Raw genomic sequence first — 23360 nt, 5'->3', positions numbered from 1 at the left:
AGGGCGACTGTGGCACAGGAAGATAGAGCAGTTGTCCACCAATCTCACAGTTGTTGGTTCAATCCCCTGCTCCTCCGGTCAAATGTCAAAGTGTCCTTGAGCAAGACACGGAACCCCAATTTAGTTGCTCCCGGTGAGTGCTGGCCAGCTGCATAGCACCAGTGTATGAGTGTGTGTGATTGTGAGTGCGACTGGATGAATAAGAAGCAGTGTAAAGCGCTTTGAGTGCCAATAGGTAGAAAAGCGCCATATAACCATTTACCATTTACTCTAGGCAACATTATTATTAGAAAGCCCTCCATAAAGTTCCATTGAAGCTATATCTATCTATGGAACCAGATAAAAATAAATTAATCAAGCTTCAAGCATGCCTAAAAGACATAAAGGCCTGGATGTCCCACAATTTCCTACTTCTAAACTCAGACAAAACTGAAGTCTTAGTATTTGGGCCTAAAAATCATAGATATATACATATCACTACACGAAGTGGCATAACGCTGACCTCCAGTACTATTGCAAGGAACCTCAGAGTTATTTTTGACTAGGATTTCTCCATAACTAACATCTCTTATCTTTAGAACAGCCTTCTTCCACCTAAGGTATATTGCCAAAATTAGGAGCATCCGGTCTCAAAGTGGTGCTGAAAAAGTAGTCCATCTATTTGTTACTTGGACTACTATAATTCCCTACTTTGGGGATGCCTCAGTAACTTCCCAAAAAGCCTACAATTAATCCAAAATGCGGCGGCAAGAGTGCTGATTGGAATTACCAAGAGAGATCATATTTCACCTTCACTAGCTTCTCTCCATTGGCTTCCCATAAAATCTAGAATAGAATTTTAAAACCCTCCTTCTTACATAAATAACTCTACACGGTCAATCTAAATCAATTATCTAAAATATCTAAAAGACCTCATTGTCTAATATCAACCCAATAGACCACTTCCATCTCAGATTGCAGACCTACTTGTGGTTCCCAGAATTTCCAAAGGTAGAATGGGAGGCAGAGCCTTTAGCTATCAAGCTTCTCTCCTGTGGAACCCAGTTCAGAATCGGAAAAAGCAAACACCATCTTTACTTTTAAAGTAGCCTTAAACTTAATCTAGGCTTAAACCCTTCCTCTCTGCATGCAGCCACTATGCTGCTATAGACTGCTTAGACTGCTGGGGAACCCATTCCCCAATGAACTGAGCTCCTTTTCTCCTCTTGTCCCTCCCTCCTCTCCTCTCAGTCAAGGCAGATTGTTGTGAATTGGCTGTGAATTGATATATAAAAAAAGTTGAATTGAATTTAAGTGTTCTACTTACCAGCTTCAGATAGAGCTCTAGGTCTTTTTCTTTGAGCATGGAGTATACACTCTCCATCTTGTAGGTAATGCCACACTGAGAGTCATCCAGGCTCTTGATGAAGTTGTCTCTGTTCTCTGACATCAGGTTGGTGAAACTGAAGAATGTGTCTGCTTCAGCATGTTCTGAACAATGACAAATTCACAAAAAGATTTCTTTTATTTTCAACATGTAAAACATCTTTAGGTTCAAATTTACAATTACAGACCTTTCCACTGACTGTTGGGGTCTGTGGCAAATGTGTAGTAAATTGGTCCAACAATCTCATTCATGCCCTGTACATAGGCAATCCCAGGGTTGAGTTTGGCGTAGATGAAGAGAATCCGTTCCACCACTTCCCAGTGTGCTTCACTTCCTTTGGGCAGCACCTCATATTCATTAGATGGATACAGGCTCAATGGCTTTCCAGGAGAACTAACCTGAACCAAATCAGATTACAGATTCAGACTATATTTGAAAATGATATTGGCAACAAAGAGGGTTAGATACAGGTGATTATATAACATTACCTGATTTTCACTTTGTTTTAAAAGGTTATTTTACCTTCATATTCCTGGGTAGACTCTACAGTCTATGTTGTCTGCAATTCTCTATGCAGGTCATCACTCTAAATCTGTGCTTTGTTTGTATTTTTTCCTTTTCTTTTTGCTCTTTTCAGCAAAAGTTTCTCAGTTTCTAAAACACTGGTCACTGCTATATTTGTGTTGGAAGAAGAAAGAGCAAGGATTCTGTTCTCTGGGAATTTGCTTAACTGCAATGAATTGATGAAAATTCTACTGTCCAGCAACTCATACTAGAAGCAAAACAGTTTAGTACTTGTATTTGTATTCCATATAAGTGTGTACTTAAATCTAATTACTTTTACTCAATCTGGAAAAAAGGCTTTTTTTTGCATTTAAATACTCACTCATTCAATCACTGTAAATTTAAAATATCTGCATAAAGCTGAAACTAATTTTATAGGAATATTTCTAAGTAAGGATGACTGTAAACTAAAGATCAGTTGCACTACAAACTGAATTAAAGAATATTCCTGCATCGCTAGTGTTCATTTTCTCCAACACTGCATCATAAAGCTGCTACTGTTCTTGTTCATCTTTACATTCATTTGATTTATACCATATATTTTAGGCCTATAAAGGCCTGGAAAAAGATGCCTATCCACAATTCAAATCCAAGTCTGTAAAATAACACATGAATGGTGACAATGCATAAAATGTAAGTGTTCTTTTAGTAACAGTTTCACACTTCTTTCACTTTTGTAATTTTTAAAGATAAATAATCTGCATTAATACCAAACAAGTGTAGATTTTTTTTTTAAACCTGCTTTTTGAAATACCTTTACCTTTAAGTTGGCTTTACTGAAAACAGCTTAACCATTTTACATCGAAGGCTTGATTGATGGAGAGAAGAGTCTGCAGAGGTGTGTTTTACTTTACTTTTGCAACTTTTGTATAATTGTAGGCCATCGTTGAGTGAAGTCACTGTTAATGATGTGATATCCTTCATTCCTTTATGATTAGTAAATTCTTCCTAAAAGCATTACTAGTGACACACAAACACCCACCCATTAATAGTCACTTACATTGGTGACTCCACTACGGTTGCGGTTTACAGTCTGCGCTTTTAGGGTGGTTTGTTCAACTCTTCGACGCAGGGTCTCATAATCGTTCTGAGGGTCCAAGATAAGTTGGCATGGGTATTCAGTAGGACGCTGGAAGAATGCCATGTCTGGATACAGCCGCCTAGAAACATGCAAACATTGAGTTTACTTAAAGTTTTTTGTATGTTATAGATATTTGGATCATTTTAACAGGTTCAAGGAATTGTATTTTCTATACTGAATACATCACTCAGCCATAACATTATGACCACCCACCTAACATTGAGTAGGTTCCCCTACAGCAAGGGTCTCACACTAGCAGCTCAGGGCCAATTGTGGCCAGCAAGACGATATTTTGTGGCCCGCAGAAAAATATGAAAGTTTAATGTTAGTGGGGCCCGCACGTTTTATATGAAAGGCACTCTACCGCATTGTGTTTTGTGCAAACTGGAGCTCAACGAACCTACTTTCCCCGGCTCCTCCGGGAACATGTCGAAGTGTCCTTGAGCAAGACACTGAACCCTACCTTACTTGCTCCCAGTGAGTGTTGGCCAGCTGCATAGCAGCTCCTCCACCGGTGTGTGATTGTGAGTGCGAATGGGGAATGAGAAGCAGTGTAAAGCTCTTTGAGTGCCAATAGGTGGAAAAGCGCTATATAAGGGCAGACCATTTACCATATACCATCACAGTGGAGTATATGGCTCCCGGGGGCGGGGCCATCGGCCAGGCTTGATGCAAACAGATAAACATTGCACAACTATGGAGACGCCGGTGTAACATCCCATAGCCGTCATAAATTTACTACTTCTTACTGTGTTTGAAAAGAGCATGTTTGACTTCGAGCTGGACGAAGTCAATGTTACCGGCGTTAACGACAAACACCAATGTTCTGTTGATGATGTCACCAAGAGGCGTGGACCTCCGATGGGGCCACTCAGCCAGCTCCCGCCCGTGTCCCGCTTCAGAGTCAGGCTGGAGCCTCATTGGGGACTTACCCGGCTCGATTATATAGTCAATGGAACATTGGTGTTGGCTAGAACGTACCGCTGAATCCATGGGGTTATTATAGAAAATAAAAGCCAGTAAATAACGCCTGGCTTTTATTGGCTGCATCCCATTGTTTTATATAATAAATAAATGATGGTGTCCCACTGTCCCAGCTGATAATGAACAGCCCGGTAGGTTTCAGTTTTTTTGGGCACTCGCTATCCTGGTACTTTTTACCATCTACAAAGGGTTATGATGTTAATGTCATCATGAAAGACATGACCCCTTCTTCTTTAATGTGCAAGATGCCCCTCCTGTGTTTCAAATGGAGCTCATTGACCTGCAGTGCAACTCTGACATCAAAGCCAAGTTCACAGGTGAGTGGAAAAGCAGACAAGGTTGGTCAATTTTTGAGAGAATTGACCCCCGGCTCCCCTGAGCCTTCCCAAATGTTAAAGCAGACCATATGCCTTTTTGGGAGCACTTATTTGTGCAAAATTGTTTTCTCTAACTTGAACTTCAATAAGTCCAAGTACAGTTCCAGACTTACTGACGATCATCTTCAAGCCATACTGAGGGTCTCAACTGCTTCCTTCCTCAAGCCAATTGTGGCTCAGCTATGTGAGAGGAAACACTGCCAGGTCTCTGGCAGCAAGAAATAGGCAAGAGAAGCCATGTTCAGAAGAACCGTTCATGTTCATAAGAAAACATTGAAGTTAAAAAACTGTTAGTAATGATGTTTGAGAAGATTAGATTTTTTCAACAAAGCCTCACCCAGATTCTGCCTCCTGCAACCCCCAGGTAATTTGAGTTTGAGTCCCCTGCCCTACAGTATATTGTCTACCTTGAAGGTATGCTGTGGTATGTGGGACCAAGCCAAAGTAGCAAAACCTTAAACTCATATAAGTTGCAAGGTAGATCTCTATGGATCAGACTTTCTTTTTACAGCATATCCCACACATGGTTGATTTGAATGAGTTCTGGAAAATTTGGATGCTTAAACTCATTGTGTTCCTTAAATCATTCTTGAACCATTTTTGCAGTGTGGCATCTGCTAAAATAGGCCAGTGTCATCAGAAAATACTGTTTTACTGAAGGGGTGTACTTGGTCAGGAACATGTTCAGATAAGTGGTACATGTCTAACTAGAAAAGGCAATTTCCAAGGAAATTACGTGGGAGAGCTGTTAAGTCGCCCGGTAGAGGCCGACCGCTCAGAAGCTGCTGAGAGCAGAGGCGTTTGCACGTTCAAAGCCGCAAACGCTGAAGAGAGATAAATACGAACAAAAAGAGAAAGAAGATGACAAGAAAAGGAAAAAATTTCAAAATCCCAGGAAAAGTTGAATTCAGAAAAGAAAAAAAGTAGAAAGTAACAATGGAGGAAGTAAATAAGTAAAAAGTTGATATTTAAAGTGTAAAGAAACAGAAAAAGAAGCAAAGTAAAAAAGTTGCTATTGAAAGTGTAAAGAAAAAAGTAAGAAGTGAAAAAGCAACAACTTGATTAACAAAAGTGGAAAGAAGTAGTAAGAAACAAAGGAAAAGGTAAATATTCCCAAAGTTAAAAGAAACAAAAAAAGAAGCAAAGTAAAAAAGTTGCTATTAAAGTGTAAAGAAAAAAGCTAGAAGTAACTAATTAGAAATGAAGGAACCATTTTAATGCTGAAAAACTGTTGAAAAAAAAAAAAAGTTGAAAAGAGCTTTTAATTTGAAAGTGTGTTTCCTGTCTGTGTCTGTGTGGTAGTTTGTGTGTCCACTGTAGGGAGACTTCAAAACAAACTCATTTTAGCATTTAAATGCTAAATAATTAAAATAAGAATGATGAAAGGCTTTTATTTTGAAAGTGTGTTTCCTGTCTGTGAGGGTGTGTGTGTAGGGAAACTTCACCACAAAGTCATTTTAGCATTTAAATGCTAAAAAGTGGATAAAATATTATGAAAGGCTTTTATTTTGAAAGTGTGTTTCCTATCTGTGAGGGTGTGTGTGTGTGTAGGGAAACTTCACCACAAAGTCATTTTAGCATTTAAATGCTAAAAAGTGGATAACATATTATGAAAGGCTTTTATTTTGAAAGGGTATTTCCTGTCTGTGAGGGTGTGTGTCTGTGTGTGTCTCCACTGTGTCTGTTGAGGGAGAAAAACTCAGGTAAAGTGTGTGGACACAGCTCTGAGGCTGATTACATGACGTCATGCAGCTGTGTCCGTTACCATGACAATGACTGCTGCCCGCCTGCTGAGTCATGTGAGCCAAATGCAAAGGCAGGCTGGAAAAGTGCTGAGACTATGCCTCGCAAAATGCTCAAAATATGAAAAAGTATTAGTCCTATCGAAACAATTCAAAAACTGTGAGTGACAAAAGGCTTCAATGAACACACTGATGTACTTTATTTGAAGATACTCCATAAAATGAAGGCGTGGTGGCAATTTTAAAACAGCCCCCCGTTTGTGATTTGATTAGAATTTAAGAACCTCTGTTATAATGGGCTCCAATGGGAGTTTTGACGGCACTCTCTCTGCTTCTGGACACTTGGAGAAAGAACCGTCAGTCCTGTCACTATGAGAGTTACATTTACTGAAAGAAGACAAAAATACCTACATTCTGATGTATAGTTTGTTTATGTAAGATTAAAGTTGACTGAAGGAAAGAAGGAAAAGAAGGAAAAAAGTTGCTAAAAGTGGAAGCTGAAAAGTTAGAGTGCGTGTGATGTCACCCACTCTAGCTGCTCCAACATTCCGCAATACACACTAATGGAAAAGTTGAAAAAGCTCCAAAAGTTGCCTAAAACTAAAACTGCGATTATTCAAAAAGTATAAAAGATAGAAAGAAGCTGATCCACCCAGAAAAAGTTGAAAGGGACTAGACCCGTATAAACTTTAAATGAAGTTTCTACTCCAAAGTATGACGACACAAGAGGCAGATGAAAAGTGGCAAGTTGAAGGGAAATTTTAAGTGCCTTCTATTCATTTTCTATGGGAAAAAAAGTTCATAAAAAGTGAAATATAATAAAAAGTATAAAAGTTATTAATGAGAAAAGTAATACCACCCCTGTCCTAAAAGGGACCTACGTTTAGGAAGTGGAACGAAGTTTCTACGACAAACCGTCTAGGACTAGATAGCGACCGAAAAACGGGCTATAATAATAATAATAATAATAATAATAATAATAATAACTAGAAAAGGCAATTTCCAAGGAAATTACGTGGGAGAGCTGTTAAGTCGCCCGGTAGAGGCCGACCGCTCAGAAGCGGCTGAGAGCAGAGGCGTTTGTACGTTCAAAGCCGCAAACGCTGAAGAGAGATAAATACAAACAAAAAGAGAAAGAAGAAGATGACAAGAAAAGGAAAAAATCCAAAATCCCAGGAAAAGTTGAATTAAGAAAAGAAAAAAGTAGAAAGTAACAATGGAGGAAGTAAATAAGTAAAAAGTTGATATTTAAAGTGTAAAGAAGCAGAAAAAGAAGCAAAGTAAAAAGTTGCTATTGAAAGTGTAAAGAAAAAAGTAAGAAGTGAAAAAGCAACAACTTGATTAACAAAAGTGGAAAGAAGTAGTAAGAAACAAAGGAAAAGGTAAATATTCCCAAAGTTAAAAGAAACAAAGAAAGAAGCAAAGTAAAAAAGTTGCTATTAAAAGTGTAAAGGAAGAAGTGAAAAAGCAACAACTTGATTAACAAAAGTGGAAAGAAGTAGTAAGAAACAAAGGAAAAGGTAAATATTCCCAAAGTTAAAAGAAACAAAAAAAAGAAGCAAAGTAAAAAAGTTGCTATTAAAGTGTAAAGAAAAAAGCTAGAAGTAACTAATTAGAAATGAAGGAACCATTTTAATGCTGAAAAACTGTTGAAAAAAAAAAAAAAGTTGAAAAGAGCTTTTAATTTGAAAGTGTGTTTCCTGTCTGTGTCTGCGTGGTAGTTTGTGTGTCCACTGTAGGGAGACTTCAAAACAAACTCATTTTAGCATTTAAATGCTAAATAATTAAAATAAGAATGATAAAAGGCTTTTATTTTGAAAGTGTGTTTCCTGTCTGTGGGTGTGTGTGTAGGGAAACTTCACCACAAAGTCATTTTAGCATTTAAATGCTAAAAAGTGGATAAAATATTATGAAAGGCTTTTATTTTGAAAGTGTGTTTCCTATCTGTGAGGGTGTGTGTGTAGGGAAACTTCACCACAAAGTCATTTTAGCATTTAAATGCTAAAAAGTGGATAACATATTATGAAAGGCTTTTATTTTGAAAGGGTATTTCCTGTCTGTGAGTGTGTGTGTCTCCACTGTGTATGTTGAGGGAGAAAAACTCAGGTAAAGTGTGTGGACACAGCTCTGAGGCTGATTACATGACGTCATGCAGCTGTGTCCGTTACCATGACAATGACTGCTGCCCGCTGCCCGCCTGCTGAGTCATGTGAGCCAAATGCAAGGCAGGCTGGAAAAGTGCTGAGACTATGCCTCGCAAAATGCTCAAAATATGAAAAAGTATTAGTCCTATCGAAACAATTCAAAAACTGTGAGTGACAAAAGGCTTCAATGAACACACTGATGTACTTTATTTGAAGATACTCCATAAAATGAAGGCGTGGTGGCGATTTTAAAACAGCCCCCCGTTTGTGATTTGATTAGAATTTAAGAACCTCTGTTATAATGGGCTCCAATGGGAGTTTTGACGGCACTCTCTCTGCTTCTGGACACTTGGAGAAAGAACCGTCAGTCCTGTCACTATGAGAGTTACATTTACTGAAAGAAGACAAAAATACCTACATTCTGATGTATAGTTTGTTTATGTAAGATTAAAGTTGACTGAAGGAAAGAAGGAAAAGAAGGAAAAAAGTTGCTAAAAGTGGAAGCTGAAAAGTTAGAGTGCGTGTGATGTCACCCACTCTAGCTGCTCCAACATTCCGCAATACACACTAATGGAAAAGTTGAAAAAGCTCCAAAAGTTGCCTAAAACTAAAACTGCGATTATTCAAAAAGTATAAAAGATAGAAAGAAGCTGATCCACCCAGAAAAAGTTGAAAGGGACTAGACCCGTATAAACTTTAAATGAAGTTTCTACTCCAAAGTATGACGACACAAGAGGCAGATGAAAAGTGGCAAGTTGAAGGGAAATTTTAAGTGCCTTCCATTCATTTTCTATGGGAAAAAAAGTTCATAAAAAGTGAAATATAATAAAAAGTATAAAAGTTATTAATGAGAAAAGTAATACCACCCCTGTCCTAAAAGGGACCTACGTTTAGGAAGTGGAACGAAGTTTCTACGACAAACCGTCTAGGACTAGATAGCGACCGAAAAACGGGCTATAATAATAATAATAATAATAATAATAAAGAAAAGGATCTCAATAGTGTGAGAGCTGTGCTTACAGCTCTCCCACTAATTAATGTGCAGATGAATTGCTGGACCCAAGATTTCCCAGCAAAGCATTCTCCACTGCTTCTACAAAATTGCCTACTTCCCTTAGTGCATCCTGATCGAGTTGCATCTGGCCATCCACATGACATAATAAAATCTATGACAAACCAGGCCACCTTTTTCCAATTCTCCATGGTCCATTTCTGATGTTCACATGCCAAATGAAGGCACTTTTGGCAGTAGGCACTAGTCAGGATGGGCACCCTGAAAGGTCTGTGGCTACCCGATCGGACTAACGTGCACATATACATCAATGAGCCTTGGCCACCTATGACCCTGTTGCTGGTTCACAAGTTTTCCTTTTTCCGGACTACCTTTGATAGGTCCTGACTACTGCAGCAGTTTTGGAGCTGCTCTGACCCAGTCATCTAGTCCTTGTCAAAGTCGCTCAAATACTTATGCTACAACCACTTTCAGGTGCCATTGTAATGAGATAATCAATGTTATTCACTTCACCTGACAGTAGTCGCAATGTTATGACTGATGAGTGTATACTGTAGTGTGTAGAATGCCAATTTTAAACTCAAATATTACACATACCTTACATCCTTGTCAATTTGGAGCAGAATTTCATTATCTTTGAAGTAGGTATTCCACCTGCTGTCTGGGTTTGGATTTAGAGGCTAAAAAAACATGAAGTAAAACAAAGACATTTAATTTCTGCTTCAGCCTCACAATGAACTTTCTAATTAACTAACAAAACAGTTTACTTCGACTAATAAATTTGTTTGGCCAGTCTTAGCACATGCATAATACTATGTCAGATTTTTTTATATTATATTATATTATATCTTTTGGTTTTTGTTTTCTGTGCTTTTGAAGGGATGCAACCTTAAATTTAAATTATCCACTTATCTTTATCACTTATCACTTACAATGCAGTCCTGACACCCGTTCACCAGGTATTTTAAACACACATTCTCACATTGACTAATGTGACTATTGACACACTTTTTGATGGGATCAGTGCATATATACAGTTACAGCAAATAAATTGGTTATAACAGGCTTTCTGTAGACTGATTTCTTAACCTTCATGTAAATTGGAAACCAAATTTTTGCAATAGCCTTAGAGCATGATAGTAGCATTAGTAACTGCACAGCATTTTTAGGATGAGTAATTTTAAAGTTAAATCTATTTTCAACCACATAAAAGACATATTTCTTAAAAGTGGAGACTTTGGAAATTGTCATCACCTACTATTTGATAGAAAATTGTACAATGACATTGAACAATGCTGTTTATACTACCATTTCACGGAAAATATTAGTTCATTTCCAATTTGATGGCACCAACACGTCAAGAAATTTGAACCAGTGCAATTTTTACCAATGTGTAGCATCGCCTCTTCTTTTAACAACTGTCTGTAGACATCTGGGAAGTGAGGAGACTAGTTGCTGGAGTTTTATGAAAGGAATGTTGTTGCATTCTAGTCTGATGCAGGATTCTATCTGCTCAACAGTCCTGGGCCTTTGTTGCCAGATTTGTAGTTTTAAGATGTGCCATGTTAACAACTAAGTTTGCACACAGTGAGGAATTTTCTTTATTGATCCAAAATTGTCGTAGGTACAGAGACTCGTATACTTGTAATTGATTACGTCAATGTGTCCCTCCACCCCTAATTCAGATCATAACATACTCTGCAGTATCCTAATACTAATCACTGCTCCACCTGGTGGATCAACAGAGCATTGTAGCATTGTAATAAACTTATGGGGAGAGTTTAGGCGGGGAGTTAACATTCGGATAATCCACATGGAATTTATCCTCCATCTGCACAGACTTACCTGTGAATCATGCGTTTTAGGCTGTAACATCTGCACTCTAAAAGTAGGCTTAAAAAGTCATCATTCTCAATATTATGGTCAGTTAGGAGTGATTTATGAGACACTTAGTAAAAATAGGCCCACAACATGATAGAAACCTGGCTATGGGAAACAGTGTTTTGTTTGCCCATAACACAGACTTGATCTAGAGGGCTTTTAGTATGAGGTACGGATAATGTTGGGAACGGCTCACTTAAGTAATTTCTAGTCCAGAGAAGAAGCTCAAGTCATTCAAAGACTAGCCAGTTTACACTTAAACACTTTCCACTAAATGTCACAGATTTCTTGTCTAACATTCTGAAAGGAGGACACGTTTGACGACTGGAAGTTCTGGGGAAGACAAACTCCACATGAATTTTTTGTGTGTTCTTCTGCAAAAACGAATACGGCAGCGGCCAGAGTTTTATAAACAGGAGAAACTTTCACTAAAAAGAACTAAAAGAAAATAAATAGCCAAACAAAAAAATTATTTGGGGTGAGATCCCGGATGGGGAGGAGTGGGTAACACAGACTTGATGTTGATTCTACTGAGGAAAATGGAGGTACAAGTAAAACAAAGCAAACTTGAGGCAAAGTTCCAGTTTTTGTGGATGTTCCACAGTTGTCACCGATGTCACACGTTTAAAATAATCTTGAGAAAGATGAGAATGAGTGTAACTGGATCCTATGAGCTCAAGTCTGATCACAATCTTTGAGTGCAAAGATGGCACCATGCAAGAAAAACTAGTGATAGTAACTACTGAAAGTTGTGCTGCAAATTGTGTATTTAAACTGTGCGAGAAAAAGTGCTTGAGCCACTGAGGTAAAAAAGGTAAACGACTTCAGGTAATATAGGCCAGCTCGGACTTACCTAAGCATCACAGGTCTATTTTTCTAATCTAGTGCTGAAGGCAAAGAAGAAGCACACTTTTACTTCTTGTTTGTTACATACTTCTGTAAAACCAGGGTACACTCTGTTTTCCACTGCATGCACCTTTATTGGACAAGTCGTTTTGCTGGAGAAAGGAAATCAGAACAAAGGAGACTTCACTTACATGGTCCTCCATAGTAACATCTTCTCTGGAAAAGCCCAGGTTGGCCTTGGCAATACCAGGCTGGATGATCATTTCTTTTAAGAACTGAGAGTACAACTCCCTGTAAGTAAAAATGTTTATTAATACATCAGTTATATTTTAATTTTAAAAATGTATGTCTCATTTTAGGTTTAGACATACTTTAGCACCTGCAGTGAGGAGTTGCTACTTCTCTATGGCATATCTGATAGTACACGCAACCTTGTTTCTCAAAACACCGAGACAGGGGAATGTTTACCACTGTGTATTATGTTTGTTTTGGACTGATGGTTAGTTAAAACAAGGAATTTTAGGAGGTCACTTTAGTGTCTGGGAAACTATAATGGGAATATTCACTTTTCTTTTACCTTTTGACAAAACACGTAATCTGTAATAAAGACAATATTTGTTCTTTTGCTCATAGACACATTTAATAAACTTTATCATGTTTCATTTTCAGTAACAGCAATAAAACTATTTTGTACTAGCTTGCTAATGTTGTCCCACCTGAAATACAGTGGCAGTGGTGGTTATGCTTAGCAAGCTTAACCTCGAGAGAACAAGATTATTACTACTGTGATATGTTGTGAACCACAGCTAAATTTTTTGTCAGCTAGTGTCATCAGCTAAGCTGATTGAATAATTACACTATATTCTAATAAAATTAAAGCAGCGTATCTTAAGTCTTCTAACCTATAAGCTGTCTGATCAGACTTTAATGTTTCATTTACCTCTGCTTTTTGAGGAAAGTCTCCCATAATAACTGATCCGGAGGTAGGTAATTAAGAAGGACCTGAAAAAGTGTAAAACAATCACAAAAAAGGAATAAACATTACAACATTTTGCTCATAAATTCAATTGTGCATCTGTGCCGTACCACTTGAGTTTTAAACATTTATTATAAAATATATTATGGAAAACAAACACAGTTTTGCCCAAATACAGTTGTATGCAAAAGTTTAGGCACCCCTGACAATGTCCATGATTTTTAGACAGGTGCATAAATTTGGGCATCCTTGTCATTTTGTTGATTTGAATACCTGTAACTACTTAGCACTGATTAATTGGAACACACAATTGGTTTGGTGAGCTCATTAAGCCTTGGACTTCATAGATAGGTGCATCCCATCATGAGAAAAGGTATTTGAGGTGGCCAATTGCAAGTTGTTGTTCTCTTTGACTCTCCTCTGAAGAGTGGCAATATGGGGGTCTCAAAACAACTCTCAAATGACCTGAAAACAAAGATTGTTCAACATTAAGGTTTAGGGGAAGGCTACAAAAAGTTATCGCAGAGATATTATAAGCTGTCAGTGTCCACTGTGAGGAACATAGTGAGGAAATGGAGGACCACAGGCACAGTTCTTGTTAAGGCCAAAAGTGGCAGGCCACATAAAATATTGGAGAGGCAAAGGCGAAGGATGGTGAGAATAGTCAAAAACAGCCCACAGACTACCTCCAAATACCTACAACATCAACTTGCTGTAGATGGTGTCACTGTGCATCGTTCAACAATTCAGCACACTTTGCACAAGGAGAAGCTGTATGGGAGAGTGATGCGAAAGAAGCCCTTTCTGCTTACATGCCACAAACGGAGTCGCTTGAGGTAAGCAAACGCACATTTGGACAAGCCAGCCTCATTTTGGAATAAGGTGCTGTGGACTGATGAAACAAAGATTGAGTTATTTTGTCAGAACAAGGGGCGTTATGCATGGCGGCAAAAGAACACAGCGTTCCAAGAAAAACTCTTGCTACCCACAGTACAATTTGGGCGAGGTTCCATCATACTGTGGGGCTGTGTGGCCAGTGGGAATCTGGTTAAAGTTGAGGGTCGAATGGATTCCACTCAATATCAGGAGATTCTTGAGAATAATGTTGAAGAATCAGTCACAAAGTTGCACAAGAAGAAAACGACCCAATACACTGCTAAAAATCTACTCGGGCGTTTATCCAGAGGAACAAGTACAATGTTCTGGAATGGCCATCCCAGTCCCAAGACCTGAATGTCTGTGGGGTGATTTGAAACGGGCTGTCCATGCTCGGCAACCATCAAACCTAACTGAACTGGAGATGTTTTGTAAGGAGGAGTGGTCCAAAATACATTGATGCAGAATCCAGAAACTCATTAAAGGATAGAGGTTGTTTCTGCTAAAGGAGGCTCATCTAAATATTGATGTGATTTTTCTGTTGGGGTGCCCAAATTAAAGCCCCTGTCTAATTTCATTTTGATTCATATTACGCATTTTCTGTTAATCCAATAAACCTCATTTCACTACTGATATATTACTGTGTCCTTCAGTTATTTGATAGATCAAAATCTATCAAAATTGCTGATCCAAACACCCAAATATTTATAAATGAAAATCATGGACTTTGTTAGGGGTGCCTAAACTTTTGCATACAACTGTATCTAAACATTATCAGCCCTGCTTGACCCACCGGTAAAACACATGGAGTATGGTAATCCAACTACACAGTTGATAGCCCAAAGTTCTAGATACAAGCCTGAGTTTTAGGAAATGTGTATGCTGACAGCTGTCCAGAAAACAATAATTGACACTCTCCACAAGGAAAATAAGCCACAGAAGGTTGCTGCTGAAAGGACTGTCTGTTGGCAGAGTGCTGTATCAAAGTGTATTCATATAAAGTTGAATGGGAGTGAAAATTGTGGTAGATAAATAGGCTACAACTGTGTAATCTTAAAATTGTGACTTCAAAATTTTAAGATACTTGATTTTTTGATTTTCATGAGCAGTAAACGTTTGTCAAAATTAAAACAAAAAAGTGAAATATTTTACTTGACGAGTAATACATCTGGAATATGATTTTGATTTTTTTGTAAATACATAACAAAATAATTATGTAATAATATTTACATTTTTAGATAGCAATATTATGTACAAAGAGATACTAAAACAACAGTCAGAGCAACTTACTTTCCAGCAAAGTGCTCGTATCCCTCCTTCAAATGGGATTCCTGAAAAGAATAGAAAACCCAAAATCAAACACAGTAAAATAAAATATAGAGTATTTCTATACTGTTATGACATGTTTTATAAAGGTGTGAAAAATACCATTAAAGCACAGCCCCCTCAGGTTCTTCAGGTCTATTGTTTCTTCACTCAGGGCTACTTTGAACTCCTGTATTCTGAAATAAGAACCAAATCAAGTTCAGATCAATTTTCATTCTCTTCTGTAAAAGATTAATTACCTATTCAGACATTACCCAGAAATGTATTTTAATCAGTGTCTCAGTTACTTTTGAAATCATTCAGCTATTAAAATAATAGAGAGCAGTGTCTGCAGCGGTCACAATTGGTAAAAGTGGTAATTCACGTTACACTACATAATAATAATAACAATAATAATACATGAGAGTTATTTTTGACTCCTGACTGTTACAAGAGTCTATAAGAAGTCTTTTAGAATTTGGATGAATATTTTCTAATGGGCTGTTGGATTTAGAAATAGTTGGCTTTCAAAAGGTCTTTGGCAAGGTATGTCTGTGATTAATAGGTGTGGGAATATATAAGCGCACATGCTGGGGCTAGACTTTAAGTAGCATTAGTTAAAGCTCTGCCTTGACCAGCTAAGAGCGGGTGTTATACTGATTTTTTCACGCCTGCTGAGAACTGCATCCCATATAGTGATTTTCACTCAAAGCGCTTTACACTGCTTCTTATTCACCTATTCAAACTCACGATCACACCGCACACACACCCTGATGGGGGAGCCAATACTCACTGGGAGAAACTAAGTTGGAGTTTAGTGTCTTGCTCAAGGACAATTCAACATATGACCAGAGGACCCGGGGATCGAACCAACAACTGCGGGATTGGTGGACGACCTCTCTATCTGCGCCATCTAATCCTAAAGTAAATCCAAACTTGCCCTAACTCTAACGACTCAGGGGAGGGCACTTATATGATTCCAAAGTTAACTCCAGCAATTCTCAGCATTCATGCAAAACTTCACATAAAACTGTGACACACCAAGCTAATGTCAAAAAAGCTCAGATGAAGACCAACTGCTGCATCCGGCCACTTCAGCATCTTCTGTGCCAACAAGGGAGCTAGAAAAAACTGCAAATACTAGAGCTGAATTAGCACATAGCACTGCACATTTTAGACTTTCTAGAGAGGAAAAAAAAGCTGAAGACCTGGGACCGTGGATTAACAAGCTGTAAACAAAGCAGCATTAGCTTGCATTTTCATACCACTCTGGCTCGCTACAGATAGTGTATTACATTAATTAATAACTATTACAGAGCATGTCTGATAAGGCATTGTTATTGGAGCACTTTATTTCGTACTTGGGAAAATTTCAGAGTTCTGAGACAAAAATTCAAACAAAAGACCTGTTAAGTCAAACTTCAAACTCGGAAAATCAGATGGAATTGAGCAACCTTAACTTTAAATGCCACGGCATTTTTATGCACAAAATAAATTGTAACCGGTTGTTATATACTGAGGTTCATAACCTGGCCAGAACTGTTGGGGGGTTTTTTTGTCCTTTTGGCTTATCCCGTGAGTTCAGGATCACCACAGTGGACCATTTGTCCCCCTGTTGATTTGGCACTGATTTAAGTTGGATGCCCTTCCTGACACAACCCTCCCCAATTTCTACTGGCATTTACATTTACATTTAGTCATTTAGCAGACTTTTTTCCAAAGCGACTTACAAGTAAGGTACAAGGCAAGCAAGACCACTGGCACTGCAGGGCTGGGCCAAAACTGGTATTTTATGGTAAATTAGCTGATATATTGGAATGCTGTCAACTCGGGTGTGACATCATTCCAAGCTATAAGGCACCATTAACATCCTTTCTTCTCCAGGACTAATTTGCTAAGCACTCAGCCAATCAGAGTGGACTCTGATTTTACTGAACCCGGTAGACGTCGATTCAACACATAGAATCGGGCAAAAAGCCGCCAACAGGGGTCAGACTACTGATAACAATGCATCACCAGCTAACGTGATCTCGGGTACATTTGAAACAATGCCCTTAATAATAACATGCTGATGAAGCATCTAAGCCTTAGCAGTAGCTAACATAAGGAAATTGAATAATATGTATATTTGGTTTTCCTTACTTAATTGAGGTTTACACTGGAGATTAAACTAAATACAATAGGAAAAAGTAAATTACACGGAAAAACTGATTATAACGGTAACTTTATATGCTGACAACGTTTTCCAAGCAGGCACAGTAATCTAGCTAATTTGTCATTAACTTAAGGTTAGGTTATGTAACGTCAGGAAGACCCCTTAGCTGTTCACATATGTATTTTTTTACACTTGCATGGGCAGTAACGCGCTGTCAGCAAATACGTTAAGTTGTCTAAGTGCCACTTAGGCTTCAAGAAGTAGCTAACCCTATGATGTGTCAACTGAAGTGCTAACAGGAAGCTAACGTTAACGTATCTCCGTAAAATAACGAAATTGTTATTATATAGAGCGCTCTAGGGGCTCGCTGATTTTGACATTGACGTTAAATGTGACGTTTTAGACTGAGCAAATACATGTTAGCGTGTGCCAACGCCTACCTAAAACCCTAACTTGGCATATGTTTGGTTAACGTTAGCTGAGCTGTTGTTGATGTTAGCTATCACATCCTAGCCGCTAAAATACCAGTTTAGCTGCAACTATGAATTATGAAGCGCAACTTTTGGACTATATGCAAAAATACATATTTCGCTATGTCTTACCGGTTTTTGTACGCTGTAGACATGTCTGTACAAGCGGCGATGTATTACCTCAACTGTTTACAAAAAGGATTAAACAATTGGCCACAGGAAGTCCTGTCACTTCCGTCTTCAGAGCACAGTGGCCAGTCACCACGACCCCTTGTGTTCATGTGAGATTTTACTTTAGGTCTTAAACAATTTTCTACATTTTGAGAATGTTTCAATTAATATGTGTATTCATAAAAGGCCTTTGCCATATAACCTATTTAGGGTATTTATTACAGTCGCCCAAAGGAACCCCATATATGTGTTGAATGCATAGATGAACATACTTTTCACAAGTTAGTTTGAGCTGTGGGCTGTAATCATGAATATTATGATGAATTTTATCATGAATATAACAAAAAAATATTATAACATTTTATTCTACATGCAACAAATATAAAATATATGAGTTTCACTTTTTGATTTGAATTTATAAAAAAGCTTACTTTTTCACAATTTGTGCACTTTTTAGATAAACGGGGAGTTATAGGTGTGTTATTGTGGATAAAATGCCACATCACCTAAGCAACTTACTCTTACAGTAAAGTATTAATATTAGTCTTGCCTGCTTCTTTACCTGAGTTGTCTGTAGAGACCAAATACATAAAGTTTCTTAATAATGTATATATGTATATTCTGCAGACAAATCAACATGCACAGTGAATAAAAATCGAATATATAGTATGATTGAGTTACCTTCTTTTGAGGCTGTGATACTGATTTATTAATGTAATTGTGCATTAAAGGTTCCCTCTAAAGGTGATTAAGATTTCTATTCTGAAAAGTTCCATTTTGCCATAAAAGTTCATCTGGACCTTCTCATCGACTAACCCACAATTTATGAAAATATTGCTATGTACACTTTAAACAGATCAACACAAGAGGCCTTCTACTTTAATTGAAAGCCTGTTCATATTGTTTGTGTAGTAAAAGTTTCAGGTTTTTCTTCTGTCAGTAGGATGTGGAATTATATTTAGCTCCAAGGTAATTGTGATGTCCCAAAATCATCTTGCAGACACATGTCTACTCAGATTTAAGAGTGTACCTGTTCTTGATAAAATAACATCATACACAAGTAAAGTAAAACATATTGCAAAATGATCACTATGTGTGATATGACTGTCTGATATATATTTGTATTGCAGTTGCTGATGTTATAGGTCCAATCGCATAGTGCAAATTTGTAACATTTGTAGCTAACTATTAATAAACTAATTCACACAAGGTGAGTCTCTGGCTTGAAGGACTGTTAGGTATCTGGGACTATCAAGCACTTATTTAAATAGACAGGGGATTGGGATCCTTTACACATGCTAAAAAAACAAAGTATAAACACACCATCAAAGTATGTTCATAGCATATTTTATTAGCACATAGTATTGAACAATAAGGAGAGCAGAGAACATGCAGTACCCATTATAGTGTAATTTTGAACACAGTGGCAAATAAGTGAAGTTTTTACAGATCACTGCAGATCACTATTGTTGCATAAATAAGTCATGAAATGTGATCCTTTGTTCCACAATGTCACAAATACAACAAAGCAAAATATTTCCAAGTTGAAATAGCACAAACCATTATCCTAATTTTTTGACTTGCATGTACCTAGAATGGGTTACAAAGTAAAAAAGTAATAATTTGGTTAAATACAAATTTTAATAAATTATTTATTTATTACAATCAAGCTTTGACACAAAAAGGAGAGGTTGCTCGAATCATGAAACCAGCCAGCCAGGAGCACACACTGTTCTTTCAAAAACATCGTCGAGGATTGTCTAAAACGGCATCAATATCTACAAGGCTGTTCGCCCTGTTGGAGTACTAGGGAGTGTGTTGATGACATGTGCAGATCAACTAGCTGAGGTGCTGACTGACATATTTAACCTCTCCTTACAACAAGCAACTGTTTATCCACAATCATCCCTTTGCGTAAACAATGTAGTTAAATGCCTGAATGGCTATTCACTTGTAGCACTCTCTTCCACCCTCCTCCTCTCTTACCATCTGACCACCTGCTCTCTGGATCCAATCCTTTCTACTCTCCTTCAAGCAGTTGCACATACACTAATACCAGCCATTACACAAATCATCAACACACCTCATTCAAGCAGGCCCAGATTACCCCACTGCTTAAGAAGTGTTCTCTTGACTCTGGAAATTAAAGATAGATAGCTAGATAGAAAGATAGATAGATAGTTAAATTCATAAAAAAAGTTAGAATCGGCCTTGAGAAAAGCAGGAATAATAATGAATAATTAATTAATTAATTATCAATTATTTAATTACATTTAATTACTAAGGGGATAGTTACTCTGGTCGACACTGCAGGTGGCAGTAATATGCACCTCTACGTTGAATGACACCCGCTATTAAACAATAAGAAGAAGCGGGGATGGCAAGCAGCCGCAGCAGCAGCGACGTGAGTTGAAGAGAAGGAAGACGGAAGGTAAAAGAGGAGTAACCCTAGTGCGAGGAGGAAGAGGAGGAGTCTGTTTGTTGACATCGGATGAAAACGAAAATCAGATGAGGGAATACTGGCAATAATACCTTCACTTCTCGCCGTCTCTAAGACAAACAGCCTTGGCGGAAGCTAAGGTATAGTAACTGCTGATCAGCCATGCACTCCAACATCGCTGACCACCGTTTGTTGCTTGTGTTGACACATAAGAGCTAATTATTAGCTAGCGTTAGCGGTACTACATAAGTTAGCTAAAACCATAACGGGGAAAGTCATCGTTAGCGTTAGCCGCAAGCTAAGTTGGACGTTAAAGTATACTGCTTACACTGTATCGCCAGAAGACGGCAATATTTAACGTTACAATCACAAGTGCAGTTTTCTGTTTTGTGATGCTGTGAGTGAGTAAGGTCCAGACTACCAGTTGCTGTCTGCCTGTTAGTGGCTATCAAGCGTTAGTGTTGTTAAAGGAAATGTTCTAAAGCTGTACTGTAGCTTGCTAAGTTGCTAACTTATTAACACTCTCTCCTTGTCAGGATTCATTGCTATGTGTGATTACTGACAGTGCCAAGCAAAACAGATTTGACTGATTCGACTTATGAGCTGGTTTCATTCAACATAAAGTTAATATTAATATTAAAATAATGTTATTATTAACATTGAAACACCTTCACTTAACCTAATCTTACGTTAAGCAGCCTGGGCATGATAGCTAACTTAGTGAAGTGTGCGAGGGTCTCCAGTGCCTCCAAATAAGTGATCAAAACTCTAATTTAACTTATGGATGTTATGTTGTCAATAAGGTGGTTTGACAGGAGGTCATTGATTGTTTACCAGACATAAGAAACAAGTTACATCATAGAAATTAATGAACTGGAATTTCCAGTTAATGTCTGAATGTCCAGTTAATACAAATCATTGTTTTTAGTTGTATTCACTGTCAGTTTTTTCTGTTAGTCATTAGTTCCAGTCAGTCACAATGTATATGTATAAAATAAGAATCTTTCAAATCAAAATATCCAAGGGAATTCTTTGTGTTCTCATTATGTTTAATGTTTGTCTTTAAGGTCCCCTGCACTGCCCCGTCTAAAATCTGAGCCAGAGAAAAGACATGGCAGCCAAAGCAGGAGACAATCCTGACAGTCTCATGACTCTGGCAACAGTCTTCTGCCTTAGGAACCTCAGAAAGACTATGTGCTACCAGGGATTCAGAAACAAGCTCTCCATCCGCTCGGACATCTTCCTTCCCAGTGAAATCTGCGACAAATTGGTCAACATGTACATATGCATCACTTTGATGAAATCTCTTTTATAAATAGCTTGGGTCTGTTACAATTTTGAAGATTTCCTATCTGAAAGGGTAAATGTTATCCACGTGGTTTGTGTGTTTGTTTATACAGGTATATGGATTTGGTCCACACAGACAGTAACTTTGAACCAGAGGAGAGCTTCCTACAACTATTCTCAGACCCTCGAAGCACAAGACTCACCAGGGTACAACTGAGAGAAGACTTTGTACGTGACAAAGATTTGGAGGCCATTAAAAAACAGGTGGGATGCCACAAGCTAGCCTTTTATGAGAACATGCTCATGACAACTTTAGTATTTAGTAACATTTTGATTTTCATGTTCACCTCTGTACCACCTCAGTTATAAAACATTCAAACTCTCTGTAGATATTTACTTCAGACACAAAGTGATCATTGAAAGACAATTACACAAACAATTACTATACAATCATGATGGCATGCTTTCAGTGTGAAGCTCTTTTATATGGGAGAGAAGTTTGACGCCAGCCTGAAGTTACCTTCAGACTTAAGTCTGTTTCACATATGAATGCGTTTCAGACATGTAACGCACAGTGGGAGATCAACCGAGTAAGAATCATTCTCACATGTAAGTCTGCTTGATTTCCATGTGCAATCAGCACGGAGGGGAAGCACAACATTATAGAAAAAGTAAACAACTGGAAATAGTGTTTTGTTTACAAAATTGTCGACAATTTGGGACAGAGCAGCATGCTGTACACATGGGTTCACGTGCATTATACGGACTTTGCTCTAGGGGGCTTGAAGGATATAGTCTGGATAATGTCGGCAGTGTCTCACTTGGACACTGCCTCCTGACAAAGTCAGGATAATGTCATAATTCCAGTGTATGTCTGAAAGGGCCTGTGCCTAGATTTGCTCTGTGTAATCAACAGCTCTGGCTTCACAGTGTCAAAGTTTCAGCATCTATTTGTATTTTCTGTGCACTTTTCTGTGGGAAAATGAGGCTGAAAGGCTGTGACTGTATCACTGCTTATGTGATCAAATTGATTTAAGTATGTTCAGTTTAAACTATATATCCACCTGAGTTTTCAATGGAGCAGTTCAAAGAGAGCAGCCTCTCACTGAAGGAGCTCAACTGTCCCTTCACCACATCATGCAGTGGATGGCTGCTGTTGTCCATCACACAGAACAGTTTGTTAAGTGTTCTCCTCTCTACCACGGACATCACAGAATCCTTGCACCATTCACACAGGTGGCCTTATTAATTAATTTGTCCAGCCTCTGTGTGTTCCTCTGTGTTTCCCCTCCCCTCCCTGTGTGTCCCGTCGCACCCCATACGGAGCACTGGCAACCACAGATTGATAAAACATCTGCAGCATTTTCCTGAAGATGTTCAAGGATACCAACCCTATCAGAAAATACAGTCTACTGCACCTTCTTGTAGACATGGTGGTTGATTTATTCAGTTTACCCAACACTCTCTTGCTGGGGAAAATTCAGTAAAGCTGCTTTTTGACCAAATTTTAAATGTATTTGCATGCATCCAAAACTCTGTTTTGTAGTTGTTAGTTTGTGATTGCAGTGGACCAACAAGGTGAATTTTGTCACACTAAAAAAGTCTTACAACAGAAGAACCAGCCTGCAGAGAATGGGGGTTTTCATTCATATTTAAATGAAGGTGTGGTTCATAGTTGTGAGG

The 23360-nt window shown here is 38.1% G+C and overlaps 2 protein-coding genes across 5 annotated transcripts in view; one reads left to right on the top strand and one right to left on the bottom strand.

Moving 5' to 3' along the window:
• The window catches only part of tbc1d13 (TBC1 domain family, member 13), a 29259-nt gene extending 11227 nt beyond the window's left edge, over window positions 1-18032 (bottom strand). The window contains exons 1-9 of one of the 2 annotated variants that reach the window (XM_067484072.1): window positions 17912-18032; window positions 15278-15351; window positions 15140-15180; window positions 12938-12999; window positions 12189-12288; window positions 9868-9950; window positions 2931-3090; window positions 1554-1764; window positions 1307-1470 (exon numbers count right to left, since the gene is read on the bottom strand). In XM_067484072.1, coding sequence (XP_067340173.1) covers window positions 1307-1470; window positions 1554-1764; window positions 2931-3090; window positions 9868-9950; window positions 12189-12288; window positions 12938-12999; window positions 15140-15180; window positions 15278-15351; window positions 17912-17934 — 918 coding nt within the window. In that variant the 5' untranslated portion in view covers window positions 17935-18032. The remainder of the gene's footprint in view (window positions 1-1306; window positions 1471-1553; window positions 1765-2930; window positions 3091-9867; window positions 9951-12188; window positions 12289-12937; window positions 13000-15139; window positions 15181-15277; window positions 15352-17911) is intronic. The other variant, XM_067484073.1, reaches the window with a different exon arrangement.
• A 2345-nt stretch (window positions 18033-20377) lies between these two features.
• Window positions 20378-23360, top strand: part of zer1 (zyg-11 related, cell cycle regulator) — a 39546-nt gene continuing 36563 nt past the window's right edge. For 2 of the 3 annotated variants that reach the window (XM_067483883.1, XM_067483882.1), the window contains exons 1-3: window positions 20378-20530; window positions 21458-21668; window positions 21791-21941. In XM_067483883.1, coding sequence (XP_067339984.1) covers window positions 21502-21668; window positions 21791-21941 — 318 coding nt within the window. In that variant the 5' untranslated portion in view covers window positions 20378-20530; window positions 21458-21501. Of the gene's footprint in view, window positions 20531-21457; window positions 21669-21790; window positions 21942-23360 lie in introns of those variants that run through there. The other variant, XM_067483884.1, reaches the window with a different exon arrangement.

This window comes from Channa argus, chromosome 18 (genome assembly GCF_033026475.1).
Source record: "Channa argus isolate prfri chromosome 18, Channa argus male v1.0, whole genome shotgun sequence".
Taxonomy (NCBI): domain Eukaryota; kingdom Metazoa; phylum Chordata; class Actinopteri; order Anabantiformes; family Channidae; genus Channa; species Channa argus.
Note: the sequence above shows the minus strand (reverse complement) of the source record. Positions and strands in the feature narration are given on the sequence as shown.